The sequence below is a fragment of the Sinocyclocheilus grahami genome, unplaced genomic scaffold (genome assembly GCF_001515645.1).
Source record: "Sinocyclocheilus grahami isolate Dianchi unplaced genomic scaffold, SAMN03320097.WGS_v1.1 scaffold437.1, whole genome shotgun sequence".
NCBI classification, from domain to species: Eukaryota; Metazoa; Chordata; class Actinopteri; order Cypriniformes; family Cyprinidae; genus Sinocyclocheilus; species Sinocyclocheilus grahami.
The window spans coordinates 316,661-330,595 of record NW_015505616.1 but is presented as its reverse complement, the minus strand read 5'-3'; the positions used below and the strand labels follow the sequence as shown (position 1 = coordinate 330,595).

At 36.7% G+C, this 13,935-nt stretch overlaps 2 protein-coding genes across 2 annotated transcripts in view; both read left to right on the top strand.

Annotated features, from left to right (window-relative positions):
* Positions 1-8,411, top strand: part of LOC107551918 (acidic leucine-rich nuclear phosphoprotein 32-related protein-like) — a 15,279-nt gene extending 6,868 nt beyond the window's left edge. The window contains exons 3-6 of the mRNA XM_016233698.1: positions 505-610; positions 4,960-4,990; positions 6,033-6,092; positions 6,672-8,411. Coding sequence (XP_016089184.1) covers positions 505-610; positions 4,960-4,990; positions 6,033-6,092; positions 6,672-7,600 — 1,126 coding nt within the window. The 3' untranslated portion in view covers positions 7,601-8,411. The remainder of the gene's footprint in view (positions 1-504; positions 611-4,959; positions 4,991-6,032; positions 6,093-6,671) is intronic.
* Positions 8,412-9,714: 1,303 nt separating this feature from the next.
* On the top strand, positions 9,715-13,859 carry LOC107551914 (uncharacterized). The gene is made up of 2 exons (XM_016233694.1): positions 9,715-9,962; positions 11,498-13,859. The coding sequence occupies exon 2, from the start codon at positions 11,510-11,512 to the stop codon at positions 13,835-13,837; it is 2,328 nt and encodes a 775-aa protein (XP_016089180.1). The 5' UTR covers positions 9,715-9,962; positions 11,498-11,509; the 3' UTR covers positions 13,838-13,859.
* The last annotated feature ends 76 nt before the right edge of the window (positions 13,860-13,935 follow it).

The following is a 13,935-nucleotide window of genomic DNA, read 5'->3' as shown; positions in this document are numbered from 1 at the left end:
TATATATATATATATATATATATATATATATATAAAACATAGTCTGAAACATAAGATAACATTATGTGTGTGTTGCTACTAAAAAGCATGGTAACACTTTATGGACCAATTCTCACTAGTTGCTTATTAGAATGCATATTAATAGCATATTGGCGGTTTATTAGTACTTATAAAGCACAGATTAATGCCAATTGGACAAACCTAATAAGACACTGAAGACTTCATATGATAGAGTGGACAATAAACAAATAAAAAACGTTGTATTGTTTTTTCTATACTGCTGGAATGATACTGGAAAATGTAGTAAGTTAATATTATTGCTTACTTTTTTCACCAACACTACTTTGCTCTTCCCAGAAATAAAACTATTTCTAATAGGAAATGTCATGCGTAAAAATTCAAAATATGTCTCAAACAAAGTATTATTGGTTTTCTTAAAGAAAAACATAAGCCAATGGTAGGTTCCCCACCTTATAAAACGTGACATGCGTGTATGTGCTTTAGATTACAGGTGACGTCTGAGCAGTTGGCAGAGGAAGAATCCAAATTGAAGAAACTCATTGAAGACGGTTCCAATCAAACTGGCACAGACGCTCAGACACAACATAAGGTGAGACACCATGTCTGAATGCTGAACACGTCACACGTCTGCTTGTGTCAGAGCTTTCACCTCCTAAATCATTTTTGAAAATGTGTTCAAAAGTTTGGGGTCAATAAGATATTTTTTTAAATTGGTAATTCTATACAACAGGCATGTATTTAATTGATCAAAAGAGACAGTAAAGACATTTATAATGTTACAAAATTGTTCTTCCAATAAATGCTGTTCTCAAAGAAAATGTATCACGTTTCCACAAAAACATATTATGCAGCACAACTCTGATATGAAATGTTTCTCGAGCACCAAATCAGAATATTAGAATGATTTCTGAAGGATCACGGAATGAATGCTTCATATTCACAGTTTACTATAAGATGCACAACTCTCTGAAATTATTATGAGCAATTTAATAAGTAGCAGCAAGTCAGGGCTGTTTTTTATACTTGTTACCATAACAACAAACAGCCAGGGATGGGCAGTATGTCAGATACTATATTACTAGATACTATTTTGTATTTTAAAGCCTTTGGAAAAAGTCAATGTGCCAGTCGACTTCTTTATCAGGGTGCTGATTTTGTGCTTCAACTAGTTCAGACACCTCCCCTCCCCTCAACCCCAACATTCATGCATGTGAGGTGCAGCTGTACAGCTTCATTCAGCATTGGGTGAGGGACTTTTCTGGAATTAGATGAGGTGAGGATGTCATGGTCAATTTTTCATGTTGATTAAAGTTAAAATAGTGCACCATTTGCCTTCAGTTAACATGAAAGAATAAAAGAGCACCAACAAGGGAAAAAAATAGCGTCAGCCAATCAGTTTTGATAGTTAATCGGTTGTTTTTTTTATCATCTAGCTTGTCAAATGTGTTTAAAGCATTACTGTATGTTAGGGCTGGGTGATATGACAATACATATCGTGGCAATGATAGAAAGTGTGTATAGTTAAATCAAGTGTGAATTGATTGAACTTTTTCTAAATCATTTACACAGAAAAAGGCCAATCGGGGTAAACAAATATATGTGCAACTTTTAGTGGGAAAACATTGGAGTGGAAAAAGAAGCATGGACGAATGGTTGAGTAATAGAGTGTGATGTGCTGTATGTGTAAATACAGTATGACACAAAAGAAAAATTCAAATTTACACTCGCACAGTTTTTTTGCGCGCGCGATCAAGGAGTGGAATTCCGACAAGTAGGCCCACACTTTTGGCTTAACGGGTTAGTACTAGGATGACTTGAGGGTGAGTAATTTATGGGCTAATTTTCATTTTTGGGTGAACTAACCCTTTAAAGGCCCTTTCACACGGGACTCGAAAAGCGGTGGAATCACCGCACAGCTGCCGCTTTCTCTCGTAGTGGAAGCAGTTTGTGCAGTTGAAGCCCTGTTTATACTTTCGCTTGCCTCTACACCGCAAACCTGCTGACTGCGCGCACTCCTCCCTAAACGGACGCAGCTTTTTTGACACTTGCTTGACATTTTTTACACTTGCTCACCTTTGTATAATTCTGTGAAACGACAGTCGGGCAACTCAGAGTAATTGTTCTCTAAACCATCAGAAAACAGCGGTGAGAGGAAGTAGCTTTTGGTTTTATTGTTCACCAAAATAAAAATAAAAAAATAAATAAAAAATAAATTTTAGTTTTGTATTTCCTACAGAGCAGGGGAAGAGAAGCGGTATGTAAAATGGAAAGTGAAACAATTCAATGGAAAAGTTTCTGAGCAGTTGTACATATCTAAATGTTTTTTTTTTTTTTGCATTTAGAATAGGTCCAGATAGATTTCAGCCTATAGGAATGCCTACATTGGATGGCCAATTTCACATGTATTTTGTGTATTTTCAAAATACTGTATCTGTATTTAAATAAATTTTTCCACACAGTATTTTGTATTTTTATTTTAAATAGATTTTCATGTATTTATGCCCATCTCTGCAAACAGCCTTGTATGGAGGTCAGCTGAACCGCAAGTAAACACATTTTGACTTTAAAAACACACACTGAAGGCTGTTGAATTAGAGTTCCTATGATGAGCTCCTTTAAGACTATAGCTTATATTATAGAATTGAATTTATTCTAATTAAAGTAATAGTTCACCAGAATATGAACATGTAATTGCTTTGGGGGGGGGAGTTATGATGACTCAAAGAAAGGTCATGAAACAATTCAATGGAAAAGTTTCTGAACAGTTGTACATATCTAAATGTTTTTTTTTTTTTTTGCATTTAGAATAGGTCCAGATAGATTTCAGCCTATAGGAATGCCTACATTGGATGGCCAATTTCACATGTATTTTGTGTATTTTCAAAATACTGTATCTGTATTTAAATAAATTTTTCCACACAGTATTTTGTATTTTTATTTTAAATAGATTTTCATGTATTTATGCCCATCTCTGCAAACAGCCTTGTATGGAGGTCAGCTGAACCGCAAGTAAACACATTTTGACTTTAAAAACACACACTGAAGGCTGTTGAATTAGAGTTCCTATGATGAGCTCCTTTAAGACTATAGCTTATATTATAGAATTGAATTTATTCTAATTAAAGTAATAGTTCACCAGAATATGAACATGTAATTGCTTTGGGGGGGGGAGTTATGATGACTCAAAGAAAGGTCATGCAGTATCAAATCTGTGTTTTTTGTGTTTACTATTTTGCATTCATTAAATACTGTCTGCATTGAATACTGAATATGTAACATATAGTGTTGGCGTGACTCCACCTTGTGGCAATAAAAGCTGAAGTGTCTGTCTGTTAGTAAATTAACACAGCCATTTTTTTTACTAAAGTTGATGAAAGATGAAAGATCACCCCTAATTATCCAATCAGAGTGAGTGAAAGAAAGTATTAGCAGTTAAACAAGGAAAGCATCACATGAATTAGATGATTTATGATATTTACAATAATATAAAAACACACACTGAAGGCTGTTGAATTAGAGTTCCTATGATGAGCTGCTTTAAGACTATAGCTTATATTATAGAATTGAATTTATTCTAATTAAAGTAATAGTTCACCAGAATATGAACATGAAATGAAAATTATTTTGCTGAAAATTGACTTACCCTCAGGCCATCCAAGATGTAGATGAGTTTGTTTCTCCATCTCGTATGACCTGAGGGTGTCAATTTTCAGCAAATTTACATTTTTGTGTGAATTATTCTTTTAAGCTGGGTCTTGGTCTTATAATATTGTATGTGTTTCCTCAAGACAAATTAAGTTCAAAAGCAATTACCTCAAACTGGCACATGAACCTAACTGATGTATATTCATACTTCACCAATACAGACACACAGGAACTGACGTGAACGCTCGTGTTCTGTTTAGATTGACTTTACTGACTTTAAGTTTGGAGTCAAGTGACTAAAGTGTAAAAATAACAACAGTACATTTCAAGATTTTCCCATCAGATTATTTAAATAGTTTCCTCTATTGTTTCTGTTTGGGGTCAATTTACAATTGGCAGCAGTGAACTGCAACAGTGTGTACATTAATTCAGTTTTATATCTCTGAGACACAAAATATTAGCAAGCATATTACTACACTCTAAAAAATGCTGGGTTAAATATAACCCAGTGCTGGGTTAAAAAGGGACAAACCCAGCTATTGGGTTGTTTTGACCCAACTGTTGGGTTGTTTTGAGTCAAAACAACCCAATAGCTGAGTTTGTCCCTTTTTAACCCAGCGCTGGGTTATTTTTAACCCAGCATTTTTTAGTGTATAATCACACAAATCTGACACAAACACTACAGACCTGAAACGAGTCTTTTGTAATTTTCAGTTAATGTCAAAACTATTACATAATACAATTATTATTTAATGTTCTGAATATGGTATTAATATTCATTGAATTAATTAAATGGGTAACTTTTATGTATGTCAGCTTCTATTTGCCATCAGCCATGATTAATTCATTCCATGAGCAAATGTTTCCTATACTTAAAGTGAGTCGTACTCAACTGGTCATGTGACCTGAACATGAAGCGACATAAATAAAACCGCTTTTATAAGTATATAATAAATATTATTTTCATTGCGTGTAAAACTTTTTAATGAGGAAAAATTGTGAGTATACCTTTAATAAATGTTTCATGGTTTCTCTCTAAATCACATTGTAAGCAGAGTGCTGCAGTATTTGGGAGACGGTTGGGATATTGGTGTGCATGTTAATGCACTTAGAAAGGAAACTTCTCAAGTCTAGAATGGAGGCTGATCAGAGACGAGCTCTTCCACCCATAAATGTTCCATGGCCTTGAATTAAATATTAAGCAGCAGAATGAGATGGTTTAAAGAGCTAAAGAGTGTGATGTGTCCTCTCTAAGGATGACTGTTGACCTTTTCTCTGTTGTTCATCCAATAGGGAGAGGTCGTGGTGGAGCCAGTGGGAGCAGGTGAGTGTGTGCCACCTGTCCTCTCTCTGTGTCCAGGCTAACCATCTGCCTGTCTGTTTCAGTTACACAGCATCAGGCTTGTCTGCATTCCAGACTTGATTATTGCTTAAACAAAAGAGTATAATCCTTGACAAAACAATAGTTGTGAATCTGTGTTAAATTAATTCCTGGTTAATTCAGTTGGTGAGAGTTTACAATAAGGTTCAGATTGACAACATGAGCTGATGCATTAGAGATCATTAACTAACAATGAACAATACCTTTACAGCATTTATTGATCTAGGTTAATTTTAATGTAACATTTCTGGAGTTATACATTAACATTGATGAATTAATAAGTTGATGAATTAACAATAATCAATTTAATAATAATATTTCTTATTATTAAATAATATGTATACAACCGTTTAAATATTAGGGTTCATAAATTTTTTTTCTGGATGTATTTTGTTATTTAAAAAATTGTAATTCAAATCAGTGCTGTAAAATAAATACATTTTGAAATTTGTATACATCAAATTATCCTGAAAAGGAAAAGAATCACTGTTTCCACAAAAATATTAAGCAGCACAACGGTTTTCAACATAGATAATAATGAGAATTTTTCTTGAGTGGCAAATCAACATTTTAGAATGATTTCTGAAGGATGAGGAGGAGTCAGCTTTGCCATCACGGGAAGGAATTACATTTTAAAATATATTCAAATCTATTTATTTTAAATGTATTTTATTTATTTATTTATAAATATATTTATTTAAAAAGATTTTTTGTGTGTTTTTTTTTTTTAATAAACAGCCTTGGTGAGCATGACTTCTTCTTTCAAAAACATTAGTATTTATGATAATATTTATATTTATTTATGTTACCGAACTGAAACGTTTTGTAAAGTGTTACCAGTCTCTTTTAGGCTTAATTAGTTAATTTTTTTAATCTACAGTCTAAACAGATTATAATATTGTGCAATGAAAAATGTTTTCAAAAATAACAGAAAAACAGTATGATATTGAACTAATATCAATCATAAATGTTTTTAATCAAACAGCAATTGCTGAGACGGCCCCTAATGGACCTATCGTGGAGAACGGAAAAGAAGAAGAGAAAGGTATAAAATATCAGTTATTATATACTGTTCTCTCTTTTGAACTTTGGTATCTGCACCAACATATGCAGAACAACGGCGTCAGTCATCAGATTACAGTAAGTCACTTCTCAGACTCTGCATCTGCTGGTGCAGTGTGAATTGGCCTTAAATGATCAAACTTATCAGTGAAGAAAATCCCATAGATTTTTACTGAAGTATGTAATATGTACTGATAAAGTAATGACCAGTAAACACTCTAGTAACCACCTAGCAACACCCTAAAAAACACCCAGGACAATCTAGCAACAGCAATGTGCCAAAAAACAATCAGAACAGCTTAGCGACCACATAGCAACAACTCACAACACTTCAACAGATTCTCCTACTTGTACTCTTTTTTTCTTGTCTCTCTTTTTTTCTCTGTCTGCTTTACCTTCTTTGCCTTATTAGTTTCATATTTATGAAAAACCTTAAATATTCTATTAATTATAGAATTAAAGCATTGCCTCGCCAATCAAAGTCTTAAAACTCAGTAACTATTCCCATCATCTATGAATATCAAAACTGATTTTAAATTCATACTGTTGGTTTTTGTTGCAGATGATTCTGTGCATGCTGAAAATCACGAGGTGGAAGAAGCAGGAATGCTCAGTGATGTTACAACAGAAACAGCTGCTCTTAACGGAAATGTGGAAGGAGAAACATCACACAATACTCCAGGAGAGGAAGAACATGCTTCTGCTAACGGCTTCAACAGCCACCCTGCTGAAGGACTAGGTGCTGCTGGTGGTGTAACTATGACCTTCCTTGGCTTCAAGGAGGTGGAGCTCGGGCAGAGGGTGGATGAGGATGATGACGGCGGAGCAATTATTCGAGCAGAAAGAATCATCATCACAGACGAAGGGGAAGAAATCCCAGAGGAGGATGACGAAACTGCTCAAGAACCTACTACAGAGGCTACAAATGAAGACACATCCGGAAACGCCGAAGAAAATGGTGCTGAGGAAGAGACGGAGAACCATCCGGAAGCTTCTGCTGAACCAGAGCAGACAGAAGTGATTGAAGATCCTCCTGCTGAGATAGTTACAGATGTAGCAGTGGAAGGCGAGACAAAAGATCTTCAAGATCTTGAGGAAGAGGAGAAAGATTCGACTGATATGCAACCCCAGAATGTGACAGTAGATGGCGCTATTGAGGCATCCCATGTTCCAATGTATTCCACAACACAACCATCTCCAAAAATCAGACCGAAAGTCGAAGCAAACACAACAGAGTCACAAACCCCAAAAGACGAGGAGGTCACGCCTGCCATGCGCATCTCGCTCAGCCAATTTCAGGAGGTTCCACTGGATGGCGCCGGAGAGACGGCGGAGTCCAACACCAAGGCAGAAACCGAGAAACAGCGTGCTGAACAAGAGCCTCTGCTCCTCTCCAAAGCAGCGGCTCAGCTGGAAACCAGCGCCCCAAATCGAGCAGAGGACGCAAGTGCACCAAAACAAAAAGCCTGCCAATGCTGTTCGATCATGTGAACAATCTGTTGACGTCTGACTGTGATTTTTTTTATTCTCCATTCATTTTCATCTCGTCTGTTACTCTGAATATAGAGTTTCTATTTCATGACATTCATATTTTGATCTTCGGCGGTTCACATCTACAGTAAACTTGCTGCTTTGCGGTGGCATCAAAGCACAAAGTGTTTATTATGAACTGAAGCCTTTAAGACTTGCATTGCCTTCACTGTATTGAATTCCCATAACTCTTTTCTGTGTAAGAAGATGATTTGAAAAGCACATTGCCTTGCAGGAAAGGACTGGAAAAGTGGATGTTGTTGTTGATGTGTCACCATTGGTTGCAGTCCCAGCCTCTGGTGTCTGATTATGATCCTGTTTTTATGTCTGGCGACTCTAGAGCGTTGGCTGCCGACCCACAGAGGCCTTGACGGTTTTAACACTACCATATAAAAATATTTTGTTTTTCTCAGTACTGTGGGAATGAACCCACGCGGGTAATTAATTCTCATCCTACAATAGTTGTGACATTCTCTATTATAAACCATTTGTGTGCCTTGTTTATGCATCAAAACAAAGAGACAGCAAAGAGACGGAATGGTTACCTGTGATTTTATACATGCTGTAACATCTACAGAGATTTTTTATTTTTGATGTGAGTTTCAGTTTGATTGCTTTTATTGTTACGGTGCCTTCAACTGCTCGATGGAAGTGTTTTTAGACCTTAACGGCATAGTTCACCCAAAATGGAAAAGTTATGTTTCGTGTTGTTGCAAAGAAAGTTTTTCTTCTGCAGAACACACAAGATATTTTGAATAGTGTTTCAATAGGGTCAAAAACAACTTTTTATGACAAATATATATATAAAAGCAAAATGGGGTGAGTAAATGACAGAATTCAATTTATTTTTGGTGAACTATCCCTTTAATGTGAACAATACTTGATATACTTTTGACCAGTAAATGGCATAAACCGCTTTATCAATATTAGCAATTTTAGGTTCATTCTCCAACTGACATTTCTATAAGGACTGCTCCTGTTGTCTTTCATTAACTCTGTTTAAATTGTGTGTGACAGCGATTCAAGTTTCATACCAATAATCAATATTCAAAGTTTTCAGTTGAATTCATGAACAATTTTTTTTTCATTGAAAGTTTGATGTAGATTCTCAGTGTCTTAACTGAGTGCCTGTTTGTACAGTTTAAATAAAGAGCTGAATGAGAAGCAGTGCGGATTTTGTATAGAAAGTTTACATAGGAAGAGCTGCAGGATTAATAAACTAAACCGATGAAATTTAATCAAAGGCTGTTTTTTTTTTACTTATAATAGATTAAAACAAGAAATAGTTGAGGAGGTATAATGAGGATATATATGCTGTCAATGTAAAGATAAAACAGTATTCTTTTGTAAGTTATATATAAATGCATAAAAGAGAATCAAATAGTAATGCCTTTAAAAATCAATGGCAACAGTCCTTTTATCATGAAACATGAAAAAGAATACTGTATATTCAGTGTTGCAGTGCTGATTGTTTGAATATTTAATAGCTTGAACCTTTTGCATATTTATATTTAAATATTTAACTTTAATCCTGCTACATTGCACTTTACAATGTTTTCAATTTTTCAACACGAGTTAATGCATTCAGTATCATGAACTGATACTGCATTTATTAATCCGTTTAATTAAAAAGGTAATTATGCTTAAATATGCTACCATTCATTGTTAACTCCTGTTCATGCATAATACATTAACTAATGTTAATTCAAATGTATTCGTCAACAATTCTGTGTTTTTCTGTCAATATGGGGTGCTGTGTGTACATTAATGAGGAAAAAAAATTAACTTAAATAATTTTAGCAAATGGCTGCAATATAACAAAGAGTGAAAAATTTAAGGGGGTCTGAATACTTTCCGTACCCACTGTATATATGTAAAAATTAACATTAACCTTAATAAATGCTGTAAAATTATTGTTCATTGTTAGTTCATGATATCTAATGCACTATTGTATTAAAAGTATTATGGCTACATGTAGATCTTGCAGTATTGTGGTTGAATCTGCAAGTTATTCATAAAGAGATCCCCTGTTCAAACCCTGGCTTCAGTCATGAGAGCTTTGAGAGCTGTTTGGATTAGTGATGCAAGGCTGTGGTTTACTCAACAGCTTTAGTGCAGTGTGGAAGTAGGAGAGAAATGAACTGCACACGTTTTAACCTTGATTACTAAGCAGGGGGTGGAGGTACTGAGAGAGAGTTTAAGAGAGAAGGAAACCAGGGAAAGAAAGGGCAGATTTCAAAACTTCTTGGTGTATCAGGGAGACGATTTCAGTTCTTTCTGTCTTTCAGCTGACCTTCCATCCTTTCCTTCATCTCATCGGCTGGTAGGCCTATTTTCCTTTTTCGTCTTATTTTATGTATAAGAATGGGTCATGTAAAAGATGTAGCTCTTTAATTCAGTAGTATATATGTGTTACAATGTAAGGAATTTCAGTTTGGGTTCATCAATAGGATATTGCAGGATTATTTAATTTACCACCCTCCACATTACAAATTTGACTTAGAAGCACATTAAGTGCAAGAAACGTACTTATCCACATTTTGTGACAGCTATTCATAAAGTAGGTGTCTTGTGATTTATGAATGCTGACAGCAGTTTTCCGTATGCTGTAGCTAAAAATAGATTTGTGCAACTAGGTTTTGTTTACGTACTTAATATTTACATTTTCACAACAATCTTTTCCATCCTTTTGAAGTTCATTCAAAACCTTTATTATATATTTTGTGGGTGTTTTATAATTCATAAGGACACTAAGAATACCTCACTATTATTGCTGTATTATTCCTGAATCAGACTTTCCATGTTGTTTTGTCACTAATGTAATCTAATATAATCTGATTAAACTGTATTAAACTGCTCCTTATGTAATAAGCATTATGCTATGACACACCTCTAAGTCCTTGTGTTTCTTTTAAGTCCAGTGGAAAATACAATACAGTGTCCAAATATTATTGATCATGATCAACTCATTGTCAAAAATAAATAAATAAATAAAATGTATATATATATATATATATATATATATACTGTATATTATATATACTTGTATTACCTGACTTACATGGAGATCTGATTTTGTATTTAAGTAAATATGATTCTCAGAAGACCTGGTTAAACTTTTACTTTGTAAAGAATAGAAAGAAACTTCATTGACTGTGAAGGTGGAAAAAGTTCCACTCCTGACCCTGCACACTGTTTAATATTCTTCTAACTTTAATAATTTTGTTAATCATTCTAAGTCACATGTGCCAATATGAAAAAAAAAAAAAAAACAGTATGGATCGCAAAACGAGATAACAGTTACAGAAAAAAATGCCTTGTCTGTAGACTGATGCAAAGAAAACAATTTAATAAAATGAAAATAAATATTATAAATAATTGTTTCAGGTGACCGATTTTAAGGTGATCTATCTTAATGTGAAAAGACACTAATCTGAGGTATGGGCGTTAAAGAATAAATTACCTAATGAATTTGATTAAGAAATCTAGGTCAAAGAATTGTGAAACAAAAACCCAACAGCAACAAGACTGCAACGGTGAAAAAGGTTCCATACAGTCACACTATAACTCAATTTAGTATTAGCCTTCCAGAGCTGCTGGGATTGAAACATAAGCTGATTATAGATTCCTAAATCAGCAAAAAAAAAAAAACTGTAAGTGTTTCCCTTACAAAGAAAAGGCCTTCATGGGTCTCACCTCTATGCCATAAAAATGAAGAACGGGTGAGAAAATCAGTAAGGCATGTCTGGGAAGAAAAATACAACTTTGTTGAATACCAATTCAATCAAATAAAGGAAGCCAGTTTCTGGCTTGTCATTCTGTTATTGTATAACACATTTTGCCATTTATTTCATACAGATCTACTGCAAAATGGAAACAGACTCTGTGACTTGCCCTCAGAAATCTGAATCCCAGGATGAATGCAGTAGTGAAGAAGGAAAATTTCACTTCACTGATGATAGGGAAACAGCCATGCAAGACATGAAAAAGAAGGACAAAGAAGCTATTAGTGGGTTAGAAAAAACAAAAACACCGGACAGCAGTTTCTCTCCTCAACCTCACAATCATCCCATCTCCTCACCAGCAGATGGAGTCATTGAGACAACAATGGAAGACTTGAACAGTACAGTTGAAAATGATCCGAATGGTGATCAGGAGTGGCCTCAAGTGCCAGGTCTGGAAGAAGATATCCAACCAGAGAGGAATGAGTGTCAGGCCATTGAGATTCAGGATGAGGTGAAGGAAAACACTGAAACCAGGGAACATGCTCAGACATCTGTGCATGATACTGAGGGTGAGGAACCTGTTACCATGACACCGGTAGACAAAGGCTCACCACAGATACAAAATGTGGCCAATGAAGAGGGACATGAGCTTGAATCACATGGTGACTCTGACTCAATTGTGTTCTTATCAGAAAACAGTGTAGAGCAAAATATAGACTGCAAACCTGTGGACTTTGCCACCACCAGGGATCAGTGGGTGAGACGGGACAGTCGTTGTGATGAACCATCAAACCTGACGTATTCCAGGAGCTCTTCACAATATCTTCTCTCTGAGACCGAACATTCATCAAGCACCCAAAGTGAATCCACAACTGATCCTGTGGTTAATGCCGAGAACATCCAGCAAGGGGAGCTTGAGGTAAACAACCCAAGCAGTCTGAATGAGAATGAGGTAGTACAACAGGTGTGTGGTGCTGATCCGCCCCTAGAAACAGTTGCAGGTGAGCCAACCAATCCAGAGCAAGCTAACTCTGCCTGTATCTCTACCGAAGTAAAAGAGCCATTGATAATGCCACAGGGGAGGAGGAACAGTAAAAGGGAGGAGAGAGAGGGTGGTGAAACCGGTGAAGAGCGAAAGCAAACAGTGTGTTTCACAGAAACAGGTGGGACCGGAGGAAAGCAGCAGGGGGAAGTTAAAGATCAAAGACAGGAACAGGAAAACAACGGACAGAGAGCAGAGTCCCAGTCAAACACAAAGTCTCATTTGGGAGAAGGGAAAGTAAACAGAATGCAGGTGGATCATTTTGATGACAGCCAGAGTGATAGTGGCGTATCAGCAGACTTCTCCCCCAACAGCACAACAGATGTCTTGGAGGGCCATGATAATGAAGCTCCTCAGCCCTCTGAATCTCCACCAAACGAAACTCCCATTGAGAGAGAGATCCGTTTGACCATGAAGAGAGAGCAGAGTCTACGGCGTTCTCGAGGACTGTGCGACACAACTGACAGGACTAATGAGTTTGTGGAAATTCCATTGAGAAGACCTATTCTATCCCAGGACCCCCAGATAAGACCCAACCCAAGCCACGGCAAAGACCGGCAGTTTGCTGGAAAGAAGATGCAGAAGGAAATCAGCGCAGAGACAGAGAGGGAGAAGGTTCTGGTTGAACTGGGCCGACTACCTGGGTTCTACGACAAGGGAACAGAGGTACAGCTTCAAGAAAAAAAGCAGCTTTTTGAGTCATTCCAAGAGCCGAAGGAATCAGTGGCAACCAGATCTGCCTCAAACTTCACCGCAGAGACTGCCGCTGGAATACAGGAAGTTGATTCTGTTGCTGATGTTAAACAACGCTTAATGCAATTCTCACAAAATTCTCCCACCCCACCAGCTACGGCCCATTATGGAGGCACCAATGGCAACCCGCCTGCTGCTCGAGGACCTGGTCTATCTGAGGGAATCAAGGGCCAGATAATCATCATAGAGTCCAACGCTATTCCCACAACTGTGGGAGGACCAAACGGAGGTTATAAGACAACCTCATGGACAGATGGAGGATCTGTGAAAGAGATGAATTCAGCGGGTGTGAGGGCTTCTTCTGATGAGCCTGTCAGAGCAAGACAAAGTCCGAATTTAGAAGGGATTGAAAATGAAGATTTGAGAATAGTGAAAGAGAACCCTTTCTTCAAGCTCCGCTCTTCTATGAGTCTGCAGTCTCAGGTGGAGCTGGACATTAAGGAGGCTAAGAAGAGGGAACAAGAACTACAGAGACAGAGAAACAGTCTTTATGGAGGAGCAGCCATGTATACAGACGAAGGCAGTGGAACAGGAATGGATTTGAGGACAGAAATTAGAGTGAAAGAGGAAAGGGGAACCTCTAGCCAAGAGATCCCCCCACCTCAATGGACAAATTTGACTCCAGCAGGCCACCAATCAGAGACGTTAACCACCACTACGTCAGGTGAGTCATTATAAGCAGCATGTGAAAATTGGTTTCTGTTCACAGAGCAGTTCAAATCAACTGAAGAATCACGACATTGGTGCTTTCATGTTTGTAGGTGAAAAAGAACATA